We start from the raw sequence: 20,181 nt of genomic DNA on the forward strand, positions 1-20,181 counted from the left end.
TGAGGCAGTTGCATTTCCTGGCTCAAACATTAAATAGCACCCTCTCCATATCATCACAATCGAGCACTGCCATATGGCAAGTCATTAGACCAGAAAGAAACAACAACACCACACTGTTACTCCTCCTCCTCTGATGTCAGAGTATTTTATCCTTTTGGAACTGGACTCTTTATGAAATACTTTTCTGTTAGCTATACCGTTCCGTTGCTTGCATTTAGTATACCAAAGAGTGCTCTCAAAAATAATAATAATTGCTGAAGACATCAGAACGGTTGGCCTTGTTCAATGATCCTGTTTCTAGTGAGGCGTATCTTATGGGTGACTGGGGTGTGTGTGCAGGGGCAGAGATAACCCCTCTGATTAACATAGGGGTGCTTTTTTCAAACATGTGCTTTAAACAGCAGAGCCTCTAAGGAGCATGGCCATCAGAGCAGCCTTGTGTGAAGTGTGAACACACTCACTCACAATGTAATTAATGCCAATATCCCTAGCAATTCAAGCACCTACATAAATTAACAGCTCAGTCTTCTGCCTTTGTTGTGGAAGCCTTGTAATCTGTGCAGCACTAAGGGCTGGATTTAGATGCATCTTGTACAGCCACTTTATGCGCTTTTGGTGTAATTAAAGAAGAATTTCATCTGTGAAGAACGACCACAGAATTCTCACCATGGCAAAACAAGCACAACAGCTGGAATCCAGGTAGATGTGCAAAGGACTTTTGTGTGCACAGAGGTGGGCAGGGTTGAAGGGTTTCCTGATTTATTTATTTTTTTGTTCAGCCCCTTGTACTTAATGGAATGCTATGCTGGTGTGTTTCCTAACCTTTGGAGACAGGTTTTTTGTTTTTTTTAAGGATGTGTGGGTCTGTAGGAGGAAGGCGGGGGTAAGTGGGGAGAAAAGCCATGCACGCATAGAAGAGAAAACATGCCCCTCTGGATCCCAGACACTTCCTTTTAGGATTTCAATACCTCCAAGCAGTGTCATTCAGGTGTCACTCAGACTGCCTTCCCTACAGAACTGAATTTTGCAATACCTAGGATACAGGCAATAAGGTGCGCACTTAGCAGGTACCTAAACATCACTTGTTCCTTCCCTCTCTCCGTGTACTAAGGCAGCCCATAAACATCTTTCAAAACCAATAAAAAATAAACAAACAGCAACACTGTTTTCAATACGGTGTCTCAGGTAGTTTTACCCAGGAAGTGTAAACCACTACTCAGAGCCAGGTGAGTAGACTAAAGAGAAAAAGGTTAGGTGACACAGGAAAGATCTAAAATAAACAAGAGAGAAACATAATATACCACATTGCATTCTGTGGACTGTGCGGAAGGAACTGTAGACATTTGTTGCATATTGTTTGGAGGCGTCTCTGAAGTGTCTGGAGAAAGCCTAGGTGGATGTTGTTGGCTTTCAGGCGCCGCTTTATTATCAGGGATGGGAGCTATCTGAATGGAAAGAGATGCTTTGTGTATCTCAGGTACTGGGTTACAAGCAGGTGAGACAGGCCTCCGTGGAGTTGCTGGTGCTTCAACAGGCACAGGCTGCTGCTGTACACAAGAAGGAATACTACTAGATGCATTTCGTGCCCTAGTTAATTTCAGGGCAGAAACTCTACGTTTTTGACCTGGTTGTTTGTGGCCTTGGCGGAAACTTGTTCTAATTCCAGCTATTGTTTTTGTGCTGTAAACAGAGGCCAGTGGCTTAGTGGTTTTGTGTGTGTAGGACACACTGCTGTTAGATTTTTTAGAATAAACTGCCCTCCGTATAAACTCCTTGTTAGTACAGTGGTCAGCATCAGGAGATTTCTTAGTTTGTTTGGTTGTTACGGACCAGGAGTTAATTTTGCTCTTCTTGTGGCTAGTTATTCCAGATCTACTCAAACTTTCTTTCCTAGGAGGAAGTGGAGGGGCCTTGTGTGCCAAAAGCATCCACGCAACAAAATAAATATTACAGGAGAAAGAGAGAAAGCAAAACATTAGCAGGAAAGTAAACAGAGATAAAACGTGTCACTTCTTAAACAGAGATACCGACACAAATCCAGCCAATGGTTTTGAATCAGGCCTCCACATTCTTCATCATTCCAGATTGTAAACATTTTATTTTGATGTTTGGAAAGCCAGGATGCATATATTAATTGCAAATTCATTGTGATGTCAATACTGACCCATTAATATGAAGCATCCCCCTCTTGGGATCAATATTGCTAGTTATCACCTTTAAATTATAAGAGATGAAAATTAACAAGATAGATCACTGGAACCAACAGACTGTTCTGATGGAAATTGATGTATAGCCCCTTAAATTTTCTGGTCTACAGTAATAGAAACAGTGTGTGTGTGTGTGTGCGCGCGCGCATGCGTGCATGTGTGGGTGAGTGGGGGGGGGAGTATCTTAAGTAATTTGTAGAATGGGTGAATGTTTCAAATTTATGTCAAACTCTATACTTTGGGCTACAAAAAAATAACTGTGCTGTTGTTCCAACACCAGGCATATGTTTCAACCTGATGAACACTGCATAGCTGTGCTTTACTCCTTGAAAGGAATTCAGTGCATGAGTGAAGCAGCAGCTGTGCATCCAAACCAGTATTTGTATGCACAGCCAAAACAGAGATCATAGTACAAACCAATGCAATAATGTCAGGAGAGCACCCCAAAAGCAATAATCAAATGGAAACTGCCTCTCCTTACTTCATGAAATCACAGTATTAAACTTTAGAATTTCACATAATCTCAGAGTGTGAGACTGCATATCTGCCATTTTACCTGAACTGGCGATCTCTTTTCTTGTAGGTTTGGCCGGACACTTCGAAAGCCTTTTGCTGCAAGAGAGGAGCTGCTAGTGTCGCCATTCAGTGTTTCTCTACTCCCACTGTTAAATGATCTCCAAGCTTTTATATGAAAAGAAATCCAAGCAAATTTATTTCTGACAAAAGATTTGCTTTGATTATGTCAAGTAACTGAAATGAGCTCTACAATGACTGGAATCAACATAATATAGATGATGTGGCACAAACGTGAAATAAATCTAAGGGATATAATGCAAATACGTCAATAACAAAGGGTACATTCTTACTATTTGCAGCCAGTCTGCCAGATTACAGTAGAGGAAGATGGCAGACAAGTGCTGGTCCATTCCATTGGCTCAGTTGGAACCAATTGCCATTTGGATCTTCCTCTCCTATAACTATCTTCCTAAGTGGTTAGGCAGTATGGTCATTAATGTGACTTTATGGGGGGAAAGTGCCTGTTTTTGCTTGTTTTGCTGTTCCCTCTCTATCCTGTCCTGCTTTAAATGATGCCCTGTGCTATTTTTCTAGAAAAAGAGGTCCCAGAACTCCCCTCCCTTGTTCATTTTTAATTGCAATGGCACCCACCTGTGAGGTGCTGGAACTGAGTTCTGGTGCATTATGGCTGGGGGGAAAAACCCCTAATAGGACTATAGGCCTACAGGCACAGGCTATGTTGTTTTTATAATGAATATGTATAAAATGCCTAGAAAATACTAGACATGACAACATCATGGGAAGCCAGAAGCAGTTCTGCTGAGCTCCTGACTAGGTCAGGATTTCATGATGGTGTTGCTTTCTATTGTTTTTCTTTATATCAGTCTCTTAACCCCAAAGTCTTTTACCCAATTTACCTACTGAATTCAAGGGGACTTGAAATGAGGATCTATGTATGGGATTGCACCGTAAATATAGTGTAGCTGTATATGCCTGGCAGGTGAGGAGTCTAGGTTGCAATTGCCTCTGGATTATGAAGCTTAACTAGGGGGACCTGGGCAAATCAGTACCCTTCAGCCAAATCTATGCCTTAAAGTAGCTATGTGGATAAAATGAGATAAATCCCAGACATGGATTATAACTGTTGGGAGAGGAAAGGCTAGTTCTTGATTATTCAGATAACACTAAAAAACAAATGAAAGCTCAAATCAGAACAGCATTCCCAGATGCTCCAATCCTTCAGCTTTTGCTTATGTCGTTTACTTATTTGCCACACTTGGTCTGGTTTTTACATGCATCTGCCCTCAGTCACTTCAGGAGAATGCATGGGCACTCCATTTGTACAAGCCTCCTAGATGTAGCTTCCAGCAAAAATGGCTGCCACCATGAACTTGTTTTGCCACTAAATGATACTCAAGAGATCTATGGATTCCTTGTGTTGCAGAAGCAGCAGTCAGTGGCATGGAGGGGTTGAGGAAAACTTGCAGCATAATGATATGTCATATGTTGAACATTCCTAGGTAAAAGTCATGGGGCTGGTATTTTTCATGGCATTCATGACGCTCAGTCCTGTCCTTGAACAACAGGTATAAGCTGGAGCAAAGCTTTTATTTCTAAATTTAATTTTTGTCATAGGAAGGTGCTTTCTGCTGAATCAAAGCATTAGTCCACCCAGCTCAGCAGTGGGCATACCAACTGGCAGCAGCAATCCAGGGTGTCAGACAGGAATCTTCCCCAGTCATATTTGTAGTGCTTTAAGTTTGAATTTAGGACCTTTTGCATGCAGAGCCTGTGTTCTACCTCCAAACAGTGATTTGGGTGTAAGGGTATAGTTTGCCTTTGACTCAGATGCTTGGCAAACACTGACTTGGAGAGGTGAAGAAATGCAAAGCGTATACGCAGTAGAAGGCTTCGTTTAGGAAGATGGAAAAATTCAGAACTATAAGCTACCCAAAAGAGATGCTGTAGGATTAGATTGATCGCTGCAGCTAGCAGCTTTATTGTTGGCTAAAAGGACCAGTAAAGCCCTTATTAACTGAAAGCTGTTCCAAATTATATCTCATGCAGCAGTACAGTCTTTCTGGTGTAAGGTTACAGAATTACCCATTCTATGCCCACTGGCACCTTAAAAACATCCAGTTATACACCTGCAAGAACAGATTTCTTCTGTTTCGCTACCACTTCGTAATTGAAGATAATGAGTGCTTTCTGCTCTAAATTACATAGAAATGTTGGTATGTAATGTAGGGTCTTTTTGGATGAGTGGTCTGCATTTAAAAAAGCCATTAAGAAAGCAAAAAATTAGGTTATCATCCGTTATATAAAGGCCAGCAAATGTAAAAGAAAGCCTTTCACACGTATCAAAAGTCTTTAGTTCAAGATTTAGAATCTCAAAATTAGTACAGTTTGGCTAGAGAAACAGTGGGGAGGTGGTTTAAATGCATGCCTTATTTATTCCACTCACAGTGTTGTTATATTCAGCTTAAAATAACAGCAACCCATTTACCTGAATCTGGTGACTGAGAATCAAGTCCTAAAGAAAGAGAACGTCAAAGTTAATATGTGGAAAGTACAGTTAGCATTCCTACTTTATGCTTTGATACCACTGTGGTAGACAAGGGGTAATTCACTTACCGAAAATTATTGGCACACATACTTTAATGACTCTTACTATACCGGCATATGTAGCCAAGGATCTTTTTTTTCTAAAGACCACAATCTTAAGCATATTTAAGTTGGGCATAAGCACTGCTGAGCTCTGAAGTAAATTTTGCCAAGTAAATATGCACAGCATCAGACTGAATGGCTCATTATGCCATTTTTGCTTGGTCAAAGAGCCCTCTAACCTTCATTAAAGTTATGTGGCCCAAAACAAGAGTGAACAAGCATAACACAACAGCACTTTTGCTTCAATTTCACACTGGTTCAGTTTGGATGAGACATTAAACCATAGTTTAGCACTACACAAGTGAGCATCAAACACATATACTCCTTTCTCCTCTATGTTCAGAAGCATATAATGAGCACAGTGCCTCCTTAACCTAGCATAACCTATTATGCTATTATTAACAATCCAATATCATAAACCTATGTGCAGGCCAGGGGAATTGGACCCATTTGACCTTGCCAGGTCAATTTGTTTTAAGAGATGCCAGCAATAGAAAAACCATTCAAATCTCAAGGTAGCTAAAAGCATTTTGGGACAAGATAGGGGGAAACTAAACTAAGGCAGGGCATTCTAACGTTACTATTGTCAGCAACATTGTCTGTGATAGACAATGTATGAACCTCTGCCATGGTGCCCTTCTTCATAGAAACTGATTGAAATCCCTGCTCCATTGTTAGTCTTTGATTAATTATGTGAGGGTGCTTTAAGATGCATTAGAGAAAATTTTATAGACAATTGCAGAGGATTTGCTCTATGGCAGGCATAGACAACCTTGGCTCTCTAGATGTTTTGGGGCTACAACTCCCATGATCCCTAGCTAACAGGACCAGTGGTCAGGGATGATAGGAATTGTAGTCCAGAAACATCTGGAGGGCTGAGGTTGCCTATGCCTGCTCTATGGAATCAATCTCTTTAAAACAGCTATATGACAATAGTTGTAGGCTGAAAAGGGCATGTTCTTCATGTCCAATTTACCCTTTGCAAATTTCCTTATGTCAGCTTAGTAAGGATCTACAAAACATGCATTGATTAACTGAAATTCCACTTCTCTTCTGAACCTATGCACAACTTGGGCGAGTGGAACACAGGTAAATAAATCAGTGCTTATGGCTCCATTAATTCACACTTTCTGAAGGCTACACTTCAGGGCTACTGTGGTTCTGCTTTATTTTGTATTAGTTTTATTGCTGTTTTATTAGATAGAAATTAAATGATACTATTCTTCTTTTTCAGTCCATGTCATTCTCTAGTTGCTTTCCAGAGCTATTGTAATTAATATAAAATTGTAAGAAGACTTTTCTCAACTTTACAATTAAAGTGACTATTAACAACACTAATGATTTGTAGCTGGAAATTTTACTGAGATCTGTTTCTGTTGATGAATATTCGTCTAGGTATGTTACATTATATTGCATAATTAATCTGTTTACGATGAAAGGCCAGGACAATGAAGCTAGAGTTGTCACTTTAACATTCTTCATTTTCTTGGGCTACTGCCAAATGCAAATCTTTAAAAAGCTGCTCTTAAATGTTTATAGCAAAATGGCCACAAACCTTTAAGTCCAACATGGTTTCTATTACTTTGGCATTGGAAACCTTTAAAAACTGTAAGCTGCACTGATTTAGCAAAACTTATCCAAGGGTAAAATTCAATGGCCAAACTCACATTAATTTCTGAAACCTGGTTTATGGTTTCTAACAGCCAAAGGGAAGGATTTCAACCCAGTATTCTGAAGAGTACTGAGAATATTGTAAATGCTACATTGCTTCCAATTTGGCGATGATGCATGAAAACGTCTTCCTATAAAAATTTGGCCTGGCATTCATATATCTTGTAATATATACTGACTGGCGTTACAGGACACTTGCGCTGTCATTTTATAGAGAATATTATGGTACTTTCCTTCTTCCATCCCCAAGGGATTTCAATCAGTTTCTAGCTAAGCAACCACAGAGATAAAATAGGGAAAAAATGAATTAGTACTACTAACTTAGTCCCACTTAAAAAATTATGTGCCATTGGTCGTCCACTGCCAGAGACATCAGTGCATAGAAGTGTGGATGGATACCCCATATCTCCCCTCTGTTCTTTAAAGAACACCTCTGCTTGATTATGGCTCCAGCTCACATGATCACTCTCCCTCAAATGGGAGTGGGGGAGGGAAGCCCATTGATTCCAATGGGTCTACTCTGACTTGGTTGCACACTACTCAAAAGCTATTATTTCATATGAGCTCTGGTGTGGAAAATAAGTTCTGGGGCTGAGGCCAGATAAGCTCTCGTTCAAATTAAGGCATGTGCACTGCTGGTCTAGTTCTCAGTGGACACAGCCCAGAATGCCTGAGAAGTTCCCACAAGGACATAGCTTAAGATTACATCAGCAGGACAGAAACATTTCGTAATAACGGTTGTGAGCAGCAGCTGCAGCCACATTCATTATCAACCATGATATTCAGCTCCAACACTGTACAGAAACCATGCCACAATGGCACCCAAGTGGGACATTCCATGGTTAATATTTAATACCTGCTGTCAATAGGTTTGGAGAACTCTGAACTCTCTTCACGGCTGTTAATTTGACAGACATGGCAGCACGTTTGCGAGCACACCCACCACTATCTGAAAGCACAAAATGACACAGGCCCACAACATAGAGAGAGCAAGCACATGCAACACAGATCAAGTGGAGTTAAGTGAACTATGTAAATGTGGACATAGAACTCATGCGGTTAGAAATTGCTGTTGATCTTCTGGGTTTTGTACATACATACCGAAGGGCTGGGGAAGCTGTAGTTAATTATTACTGCCATTCCAAAGAATACCCAAGCCAAGATAGATTTATCATGTGCTTTCCAGTACTGGAAAGACCACTTGTTGTGTGTACCTAACTCACCACAAAAAGACTAAAACGGAAGATTAAAATTGACACAACATTACTATTTCAATAAAGAACACACTGTGTGGCCCTAAAAAAGATCTGAGTCATAAAGTAGGATTTGTTGTGTGATTTGGTATGTTCATTCATGGAATACTTTGATACAGATTGCTAAAATGGGTGTCTTCCCCCTATGTGTAACAGGAGATATCTAGGAAGAAACTAAATTATGTTGTTACAGGACCCTCTCCTTCTAAGTGCCTTCCAGATAAGCTAGATAGATAAAGGAGAACATTTATAGTTCATTTAAAGGTAGTACAGAATGGGGAGAAGACTCCAATCCTCTAGAATGCCGCATTTTTAATGTCTGGCAGTTCTTTGTATCTTCCCATTTATATCTGTGGCTATACCCTGGATGGACAATGATGAATACAAAGATCTTGAATTCATTTTGTTCTCTGAAATACTGGGGGCATCATGAGCTGCAAAGTTGCCTGCATGCTCTCTTCCCCCAAGGTATATGCACATTGCTGAAACAGGCAATCCTGGGTAAGTTTGCTCCTAAGGTTGGATGGTCCTTGCAAAGCAGAATATAGCTGAAGGGATGGCAGAAAACTCAACCATCCTTTGGGTGCATTGGATCCAATCAAAATCCCATCTCAGCAATTTCTAGCTGCTCAATCAGGTGTAATTTATGTGGCCCGTTCTTTGCAAGGGAACAGCCAAGTCAGCATCATGATGTTGGGCCACGTTTAAAATTGCCAGCTCGGGGAATGTATGCTCTTTGTAGTCAGCTGAAGGAGAGCATCTATTGTGAGCCCAAATTTAGAATAAAGCTGCCACTAACAGGAAGATCATATTGGGTGTCTTAAACACATGGCTACTATACATCCCACATACTACATGGCACAATCTCTCACTGCATAATTATACGAAGTTTAAGAGTTGTGGTGATCAATCCTAATCCTATGCGAGGACAAGGAACCTGTCTACACAGAGCATGTCTGCTAAAGCTAAAGGGAAACTCAGTTTCATTCGATCACAAATTCTCAGCAGCTGCAAGCCAACGTTTCTTCAGCATCAAAGTTTCTTCAGCAGGTAACTTTAAAGGGGAAAGAATCCATGCAAATTCATTAATATGATTATTCAGTGCATTGAAGAGTGGGCTTCCTATCGAAAGTAGCTGGAATATGGAGCAGTGATGGTGGCAGAAGGAAGCCTCTAGAGTGCATGCTATTTTTAAGTTTAGAAAATGCTCTTCAAAACTGTGGGTGGTCTTCCTTTGCCTGCTGCTGCGTTACAGAAACATATTGGATAAATTGCAAGAAGTTTGCATCATCATAGTTTAACAGTAACAAAGTTAAGCCTCACAGATTTTTGCAATCTCTGAGGGCTGTGTGAGTTTGCTGTGGTTTGTATTTATGTCTTTCATTTATTATATAACAGTTGGCTTCTTTAATCATTTTTAAATTAGATGCATTTATCACACATATTATCCTCGTACATTCCTGCCTAAAATATTTATTGGAGGACACTAAAGATATAGTTTAGCAAATTAAGTTTGACCCATTCATTATCCATCTGTGGGGGGAAAAGGCAGTGAGTCTGCAGATTGCCCAGACATTTTGTGGTGAACAGTCCTACCACTATATAAATTCTTTGAAATTTTGTCTGCTTAGAAGCCACCAGGATTTACGCACAGCTTGGACAACAACCCACTTTAAGTTTAAATGCTTGGATTTTAGCCAATTTTGGGTGCAACACTAACCCCACTTACCTGGGAGTAAGCCCCATTGAGTAAGGCACATTGGATTCAATGGGACTTACCTCTAAATAGACATGGTTAGAATTGTGCTGTTAGTCACACTGGAGATAGCAGCACCACTAATAGAAGCAATTCGTCAGTGTTAAGGATATACTTAGATTCTGTCATTGAAATTAATAGGATTTGGGCCAGTTCTTATGTTACAGCTACAACATGGTTGCCACTCCCCACGTGATGTAGGATTGCAGAAACTGCACCATTGTGTGTGTGTGTGTGTGTGTGTGATGTAGGACAGGCTTTCTCAACCTTGGTTCCTCAGGTGTTTGTTGTTGGGCTACAACTCCCATCATCCCTGACCACTGGTCCTGTTAGTTAGGGATAGTGGAAGTTGTACTCCAACAAACATGTGGAGACCCAAGGTTGAGTAAGGCTGATGTAGAAAGAAGAAAACATGCTGTTCAATATTTGAGGCCTTGTTTCCAGTTCACTGCTGACTTAAGTTCAGAGGAAGGGTAGAAGGAACACAAGCTTTTTGGTTAAGGTGCCAATGCTCTGAAATACTCCATCAACACTGAAATACTCCATCAATGGCTTCCGGAATCTGCTGAAAATTTGGCTCTATAAAAAGCCCCCCCCCCAAGAAGCTTAACTGGTAACCTGTTATCTAGGATGATTCTATCATAATTTTATTTTATCATGTCCTTTGATAGTGTCTTGATTATTTCTATCACCCTATTGTTAGTTGATTTGAGTTCCCACCCAGTGGGGGGGGGGGGGAGCAACACAGTATATTTTTTCTAAATACATATGGTAATCCAAACAGGATTCATGACCATCGCTAACTACCACATTTTCTGACCCATGATTAACGTTAAACATAGTGGTCTCAAAAGGCAAGTATGCAATGTATCCTAAACTGAATTTTAGGAATATGAATAGGTGTTTAGAAATGCACCAATAAAAACACGAATTTTCAGCAAAGTATGACTGTGATCCTATACAAACTTGCCTGAGAGTAAGTCCCATTTAATTCAATGGAGCTTACTTCTGATGTCTGGGATTGCACTGTAAGTAAGTCACAGCGCAATCATTTTAGAATTAAACAGCACACCATAAACACAAGTGTCTTGATTTATGCCACTGTGTTGAACTATGTACATGTGCATTGTGCCCCAATATATTTTACTAAATACCAGAAAATATATTGAAATGGAACACACATGCATATGCATGTATAAATCCATATATTTATACATAGCAGGACATATAAGTAGATACACATAGATAAGTCATCTATATTTTTTACAGTTATTATTTGAAGCAAATTAGGATAGTTCTACTTGCATTTGAACAATATGCTTAATGAAAGAGTTTAAACTTAATATCCCCTGCCCCACTATAGGAATTGCATACCTGTATTCATTTTGACTCTGGATGATTTGCTGTTGAATTCTTCAGTTTTCCTGTCAAACACAAAAGCAATCTATTAATTTATCACAAGGGCATAAAATGTTTTTGAGGTGGTGGTGGAGGTGATAAAGGAGAGTTACTGGTAAGTCTACATCTTGTCAATGATTGCTGTATTTGGCTTTCATTGTGTGGTGGTAGGCCCCCAATATGCTTCTATACAAATGTAATTGTGATGTTTCATCCTCTGTTGGGTTCTAATCACATGCGTATTAATTGATTACAAACTTTGTCCGGAACTGGAAAGGATACCCTATTTGGGCTGCAATCCCAAAAGGAGAATATTCCCTAGAACATAGCGTGGCATTTATGAGGAAACATTCCTAGAACGGCACTGCATGTTGTCTAAATTCACACTTCCAAAATTGTCCGTAACTTAAAGATATTTATTTATTAGAACAGTTTTTACTTAATTTTTAATATATGCAATGCTTCAGCCTGGGTGGCATAACATAAAAGACCAAAACCACCATTGCAACATGTAAGTATCAACTAAAACCCAAAGAATTTTGATAAAATGAACAACAGCAACACCAACCCCCGTAGTCACTCCAACAAAACAGTACAGCTTTCATGATCCAAATGCCTGGACGAATAGGAAAGTCTTCACTTACACTTAAAAATGTCAACTGTAAGGGAAGATGTGGTGCCCCCCACCAGGAGAAAGTTCCATAACTAGGGTGCCCCACCAGTAAGGCCCTCTCTCAAGTTACCACCCTCCTAGCTTCTGCTGCGGGTGGGACAATCAGCAGGGTCTTTGTTGCTCACTGCAGCCCTCAATCAGGTGACTGTATTGAGGGGAGAAACAGCAGAGACCAAGGCTCTGTTTTGTACTTTTGTAAAAAGGACCATGAGGTCATATGTTGGTTTTTACAAGGTGTACATTGCGTTTCAAGCGCTAATGTTGCATTTTGAATGTGGTTAGTCTGAGGCAGTTCTTTCTATTGGCTGTGTATGAATTACTGCTTCTGAAGACATTGATTCAACACAGTAAAAATCACTGAGTGCAAGGAATGCTGAATCAGGTCCTAACCGAGCCTGCCAGATACTTAACATGCACTGAAAGCAAATTATAAATACATTAATCCAAGAAGTTGGAAGGGTTTCAGCAGCTGTGGTATTCCGTTTGGGGACTTGATGCTCCATGGCATTCAAAACACAAACGAATACACAAACAAACAGGAAACAAGACATAAAATAGCAACTAAAAAGGAGCCAGAGCAATGTTATCTAAAGGCTGATAAAATTGCTTTTAACTACGGGTGATGTTGTGACTCTGTTTATTGCATATAGTGCTGAAGTAAGCAAAACTGTGTCAGGAACACAGGTAGGTGCTACCGGTGATGTTACATCCATCAAAGATTCTCCCCCATCCCCTTGAATAGAATTTTGGGATTTGTAAGAAACATGTTGCTTTTGGGTTACCACAGCCTATTAGCATCCAGGCACTTAGGGACAGGTGGAGCCAGGACCAGTGATGGCTGGAACCAACTAATTGTAGTTTTGTTCCCATTTCTCCCTTTGATGAGTTCTACAAGGGCAACACTGAGTTGCCCTTGAGGAGGAGGAGGCTGACAGTCAGTACCACCCTCTGAACTTGTAGGTAAGAAGCCAGCAAAGGACTTATGGTGGCTAAGATTGAGGTGGTTGGGTGCAGTGCTTCGAATGGACTGGCCTCCACTGAACTATTATACATGACCACTGGACCGTTTCTATCTGTGCAACTGGAACTTTTATAGATGCTACCTAGGCTGGATCTAGACACATCCAAGAAGTGATTCAGTTAAATGTGTTGTAAACATTATACAGGGGAATCCCGTTGGCAAAAGACTGGACTCCACAGTGCCATCTGGTGTCACAGTGTTATAACACATATAAAGTGTTTTATCTTTACAAATGTAGCTGAGTCCCTAGTGTTCATTTTGAACCTGTTGATTGATATTAGGCAGGGCCTCTTCATTGTTCTGTTTTCAATGCCTATTACAAAAAAGAGGGAATTGGTTCAGGCCTATCTAGCCATGTAGATCTGACATGCAATTCTATGTTATTTATTTTGAATGTGTGTTTTAAAAACTGATTTCATTTCCATTTTCAAAAAACAAAGAAGGTTAACTTCTTTTTAATATCTGATTTTCACAGTAATTTTAATGTATGTTTTATGCAAGCCACTTTGAGGCTTTGATGATTAAGCAGTTTATAAATTTGATTAAGTAAATAAAAATGAATAACAGGAAAGAAGCACTCCATTCTAGAAACCTACGACTCTGCAGAATGCCAGCTGACATGAACAGGGATTCTGGTAGTAAACTCCTTGGGTTGTCAGCCTGCAAAATGCACACTGGATGCAGCCCTTTGAATCTCTCCCTAATGCAGGCAAAAAGGCAGGGTTGCATCATCTTGCCATGGTCCTGCTGCCCGCCTCCTTCCACACCAACTGTTCTTTACTGAAGAAGTAAAAACAACAGCAGATGAGGTGAGGTAGATGGCAAGTCTGGGAAGAGAATGGTTGGGAAGAGCAGCAGCAGACATGTCTCTTTCTCTGAGGTTCAGGAGATCTGGGCTGCAGCCCCATACTCATTTGCTTCTGGAAGACATGTATTAGGACTGCACTTTTAAAGGACTGTGTCCAGTGCTCAGTTTTTTAGATGGTGGAAACTCCACAACTTCCACTGAACTGCCAATCACTTGGTTTTTCTACAGTAACACTCATGTAAGAAATGCTGAATATATTTAAAATAAAATAAATCAATTTGTCTAACAAATAGGGAAATCTGACAATTCAAATCATTTCTCAATGGCCATGAAAAATATTGTCCACAACAAGACAAAAAGCATAATCTCCTTCATCATATTTAGAGTAAAATAGCTGCCATCTATATAAAAGCTTTAGCGCAGACCGAGGTGAATAATAAAGAAAAGGACAATTGCAGGAATTCATGGAATGTCTAATAAAATTTCTTGTCATTCAATTTGGAGAGAAACGAGACTCAAGTTAGCCCATCAAATTCTCTCCAATTATTCAAAGATTAAAATGAGAGTCCAGCCTGTTTTGTTCTATTTCAATCAACAGTCTTTGATTGCAATGCTGGTTTCCTTAACAGCCACAAATTATTCCTGAAAGCATCAGATTCCTGGAGTGTTTCCTCGCTGCTGGGGAGACAGCATTTTAAAATGTCCTGTTAGCTGGGAACTGAACAAACAGTAGCACCATGAAAACAGGCTATAAAATGCAATGCTACACACCAAGCTTCAGCAAAGACACACTGAGTACAGAACTCTTTGTACAGGAGGATGTCAACATGATTTTTACTGAGAGCTTTGATTCGTTTACATAAACTGTATTTAGCTCAGCTGAAGTTATATACATTTTCGCTATTTAGCATTATTATAGTGCAAAAATGTATAGTGGACATGTTGTGTTCTGTGGTGAAGATGATGCTGTCTTGTCTTGCCTCAGTAATCGACTGGATGAGAGCCAACAAACGGAAGCTGAATCCAGATAAAACTGGATGGATGGGAGGTTGCCTGCTCTTGATGAGCTTACATTTCCTCTGAAGGAGCAGCTACACAGCTTGGGGGTAATTCTGGATCTATTGCTGTGGCTTGAGGCTCAGGTGGCCTTGGTGGCACAGAGTGCCTTCCATCAGCTTTGGCTGGTAGCCTAGCTGTGCACCTATCTGAACAGAGATAGCCTAACATGCTCTGGTAACCTCTAAGTTAGATTTCTGCACCTCAATATAGGTCTGACTGCTTCTGAATATGATTCAGAAAGTTCAGCTGGTGCAGAATTCAGCGGCCAGGTGGCTCATCAGGGCATGATGGTTTCAGAATATAACTTATGGTTACCAGATTTTTTGCAATGAATCCGGGGGCACTTTTTTTTTTTTTGAAGCTGAGTAGCAACAGGGAGTCAGTAGTGGGGATGGTGAGGCAAAAGACCCTGGGCCCAAGTATCATGCATATTGTATAAAGGTGCAAAGCCCTTCTTTCGCACCCTGTGAAACATAAATGCACAGAGTTTTTTTTAAAAAAACTGGGCAACGGCTGGCCGGCCGCAACTCCCGAGCCTGTCCTTTTAAACTGTGTGTAGGCAGAGCCTTCTTTTTGTTCATTATTGTTATTCGTTCTTTATATAATGTTTAATGCTGTATTGTGTTTTAATATTCAGCTGGGAGCTGCCCAGAGTGGCTGGGGAAACCCAGCCAGATGGGTGGGTTATAAATAATTTAAAAAATAAAAAGAAAGAAAGAAAAAGTTATTATGGTATGCATTTTTGTTTTTTTAATATTCTAAGGCGCCCTGTGTTCTTCAGACAAAGGGCAGTTTGGAAACAACAACAACAACAACAACAACAACAAACAACAACAACAACAGGCAAATATAAACTAAGGGGGGAATCTATTAACTGTGGTAATTTATATACTGCCTCACAGTTTAGAAAAACAGTTCTAAGCAGCTTACAAGCATTTCAGACATGACACACGGTCTCTATATGGGCACTGGAGGAGATGGGACATCACGAAATATCAGATGTGCCCTGCATCTGAGACATACCGTTATATTTATTACTCTACATAAACATCCAGAATTTTGCGCACTGAATGAAGAAACAAGTCTGCCACCCATACCACCATCGAGTGACACCAGGTGATCTGATGGAAAGAATTCAAGGTAAGACAGACTGTTGTACTTAAAGGATGTGTTTGTGTTCACTGAGTATGCCTCAAGCCACTGGACTGAGTAGCAATGCTGGGCAGACTTTGCGCCATTACACTATCCCTTTTAAGTGAAAACAAAGCAACAGAGCATAAAGGCATTTGACAAGCTGTGTGCTGAAAGGTGGCAATTTGATCCTTGACCTTTAGTGCTGAAATGTGCTAAGTCCTGTCTCTTTATATGGATTCCCCACCACTCATGCCCAAGATATTTAAGCCGTTTTTCTGAAAACCAAACCATGTGTGTCAGACCAAAAATGTCAAGGAAGTGACACAAATTGACAGCACAATATGCACATTTCATGGGTGGTTTTTATAGCTGCAAAAATAGGTCTTTACAGTGAAGCAAATAATAAAGAGTTCTTTTTAGATTCTAAGTATCTCCAACAAATTAGGGTTTATTTAGCCATTCAGATGGTGCATGCAATTTTTTTGGCTTCAAAATTAAACAGGAAGAAAACAACTTTTGAATAAACACCTACTTCACATTCACAGCCTGAAATTTGCTTTATATTATCTGGCTTCTTCATGCTCCCATGCATTCTTTCATTACCCAAAATTAATTGGACAGTGGTAATCCTTGGGCATTGCTTCTTCTTTTTTTTGTCTACATTATGTCAAAAGGTTCTGGCACATATAGATGTGCACTGTCAATTAAAAAGTGGCCAGGCACAAGCTCTCTAAAACATGGGGAACAGACTGAGAGTCCTTTCTGGTTTCATGCGTTTATTTAGACATTTTTCTTCTTTCTCCCCCATCAAAATATCAAAGAATCAAGTAGCTGCTTCTCAGACATTAGACACTGCCTTCCCTAGACATTACAAATAGTTAGCTTAAAGTCCAATCCACAGATGCTCCTGCAGCAAAAATGAATTTAATAACAGCCATAACAGCTTGTAATCTGTACCATCATGCCAGATTTGAAAGCCAACTCAGGAAGATGAATTGGTGCACTAACATGGCTTGGTCCTGCTACTCTGGTGATTGCCAGAAGGTTTGGAGCAGGAGACCAGGTGCTCATTTTCTACTCACTGGAGTGTAAAGGCAGCTGGTGTCTTCTGCAAGGAAGAAATGAACCATGCAAAGCCAATGAGTTATTAAGAGAAAGCTCGTGGAAATCAAGGATTGACTCTTTGCTCTCAATACTGTCAACCGGCAGAGATGGGGAAAACATAGCCAGTCATTTCCTATAGTTGGGAAGTGGGACTGACTCTGGTTCTCCACTTGTTGATCTATTTTGTGGATGTGTCCAAGAGGAACAATTCCCTCCCCTCCCCAGCACTTTCCCTTAGGAAAGTCTACATCTCACTCTGAATATTTAAGTGATGAAATTTTTAAGATCCAACTTAGAACGCTTGCCAAGTAAGAATGGTCAAGTTCACTTTTAGAATGGGGTGGTGACCTCTTGGCCATTCAGATGTTGTTGGGCTCCTACTCCCGCCAGCATACTCAGCACAGCTGGTGGTCAGGATGATGCTAGACAGCATCTTCTGGTTCCCCACCCTGGTTTAGAAAAGTTAGCTCCTTTACCCTGCTGTGCTTGAAACAAAAAGAAAGCAGATTGTATAATCAGCTGTTTAAAGAGTAATTCAAGCATGCCAGCCTCTTTCAGTCTCTGAATTAGACACAAGCAATTCCACAAAATGTTGCTTTGCCCTAGTGAGGCTCTCAAACCAAGTTTGTTGTCCCGACTTTGAAGAATCTAGTGGTTTAGCAAAATGATTGTGGCAGTGGCACTCAACTTATGTGAGGTCACCTTAAGTGCTGCCTGAAAAAAACCCTCAAGAATTTAGAAGCAGTAACACAATACTGTCTATGTTGTGGACACAGTGTGTGCGTGTGACCCTCAAGATGGAGCTAGGCCTATTTATGCTATCAAAAACTAAAAGCTGCATGCATTATTATTAGAATCACACAAGATGTCAGGGCAGTCTGTCCTCCCAAGTATGACTGCAGTGCCCTCACACACTTGCAGCACTGACCATATCAATCCAATGGCAATTTTGACAGCACTTGCAATTTTCAGCTACATGAAGACCCCCAAAACTTACAGACCTTACTTCTACTGTTAACTCAACTTGTACATACAATGCTGCCTCCTGTTTTATACCTAATATAGTCCTGCAAGTCTTGTCACTATTAAAAGCAAAATATCTGCTATTCTGCCCCCCTATAAATAGCCAAAGTAAACATGACCACGAAAATTAAACTTGGCAGGGCTGAAAAACTCACATGATTGTGAACAGTTAAAATAACTGCTTGGCTTTAACAATTGCTAGCAGTTAAGCCTAAAAACCTTGGAGATTTACTTCATTTCGAGCCTGAACTGAACCAGTTATCTACTTGTTTCTTCTACCATTGTTCAGATTCAACATTTATCCATAGCTACCCTTTCAATTTTCTTCTAATTAATTAATGATCAGGAATGTTGTAAAGATTTTATTCCAGTTAACATCTTAATTAGTGACCAGGAATAAGTTGCATCAGCATTTAGTTGCTGAAAAAGCAGAATGAATTAAAACAAAGGAAATCTGCTAATACTGTTAAGAACACTAATTCATAGAGATCTGTTGAGATAGAAAGCCTTCAATAAAATGTGATTTACCAGCCGAATTAGGTCTGGAGCTAGAAGCCATGTGTGAAAAATTAAAGAAGGCATCATTCTGAAAGAGGTCTTCAGGAGAATGGAAATTTATCTGGAGAAGTTAGTAGAAAAAAAAGAGAGAGAAGCAGAATGGGAGTTGGAGGTTGAAGGCAATTAATAATGTTTCCCATTAATATGACTCTGGAGAAATTCTGTCTGCGCTATTACATTTATTAATGCCTTTTATCCCAGATGATAGAAGCTATTACCACAGTGTGTATGCTAACTACTGACTGACCTCTATTGCATTCATATGCAAGGCTGCTTCTATCTTTAATTTGTTTAGATTATTGTCTTGTCCTGCCTAGAAGACTCTGCATAGGGCATTATGCATTTGAAACAAAGCCCAACAATAATAGCATGCATTAATATAATAATACATGCCCAAAACACCAGCAGTTAAAACTGTTGAAAAGGAGAGTGCAATCCTCTCCACAGCATCCAGTACCAGCTTCATCCTAGTCCCCAGAAACCAGCTTGAATAGGATGATATTGCAACTTTCTCTCTCTCTTTTTGAAGATATGAAAGTTCCTGCAGGGAATTAAGAGTTCCACAATGGTGGAAAAGCTGCCAATTTTCCAAGCACACTTTTCATTTGACTTTTGCATGCATGGCTTTGCAAATAAGGCTCACACGAGCAGATGCTCAGGCCTGAGAGCAGACCATTTTTCAGGTGGGCAAACCAAATGCATGTTTCAGGCAGGTAGGGTGGAGATAAGATGGATGAAGGCCCATAGCCTGATGTGGAGAGAGAAAATGTGAGCATCCCAGTTCAGTTTTCTGCATTTCCATATCAGTTTGCGGTTTGTTTGTTTTTAAAGTCCTCCTGAATTTTTTAAAGTCCACTAGCATTTTTGTGCAAACCTTCTTTAATACTTTTGCAAAGCAATCTCTCCTAATAGAATGCATTCTTGTATATTATTTTGAGTAATATATGCATGAACACACACACACACAAACACGCAAACACACTTCACCATAGTATATGCTTTTTTGTACACTTTTCTTGGCTGGAGAAGTGTGAATCTTGAAGGATGGCTGTGTTTTGGTTGACCAGGCCTGATAAACATACCAGAATCCTGGCCTTTTGCCACTGCCTAGTCAACAAGGCAATGTGTTCTGTTCGCTGAACTTCAGGCTCTATATTTGCCACTTTCCAATTCAAGGCGGTCACTGAACTCAAGGGCCTCCAAGCCTATATTTGGATATGGCTACCCACAGCCTTGGCTTGGCCCTGACAGCCAGATACCTTTCCATACCCCAGCCTTCTTTGACATTCGGACAGCTCAGCCAGTTATTGCGAGAGGCTTTAACAAAACCACT

The 20,181-nt window shown here is 40.2% G+C and overlaps 1 protein-coding gene across 17 annotated transcripts in view; it reads right to left on the bottom strand.

Annotated features, from left to right (window-relative positions):
* The window catches only part of SORBS2 (sorbin and SH3 domain containing 2), a gene marked incomplete at its 3' end in the record, with an annotated part of 183,422 nt that overhangs the window by 67,466 nt on the left and 95,775 nt on the right, over window positions 1-20,181 (bottom strand). For 9 of the 17 annotated variants that reach the window (XM_081926490.1, XM_081926502.1, XM_081926500.1 and 6 more), the window contains 5 exons: window positions 11,445-11,494; window positions 7,918-8,010; window positions 5,230-5,256; window positions 2,764-2,888; window positions 1,302-1,910 (listed from right to left, as the gene is read on the bottom strand). In XM_081926490.1, coding sequence (XP_081782616.1) covers window positions 1,302-1,910; window positions 2,764-2,888; window positions 5,230-5,256; window positions 7,918-8,010; window positions 11,445-11,454 — 864 coding nt within the window. In that variant the 5' untranslated portion in view covers window positions 11,455-11,494. The remainder of the gene's footprint in view (window positions 1-1,301; window positions 1,911-2,763; window positions 2,889-5,229; window positions 5,257-7,917; window positions 8,011-11,444; window positions 11,495-20,181) is intronic. The other 8 variants (XM_081926495.1, XM_081926493.1, XM_081926496.1 and 5 more) reach the window with 4 other exon arrangements.

The sequence above is a fragment of the Podarcis melisellensis genome (genome assembly GCF_964234715.1).
Source record: "Podarcis melisellensis genome assembly, chromosome: 9".
Lineage (NCBI taxonomy): Eukaryota > Metazoa > Chordata > Lepidosauria > Squamata > Lacertidae > Podarcis > Podarcis melisellensis.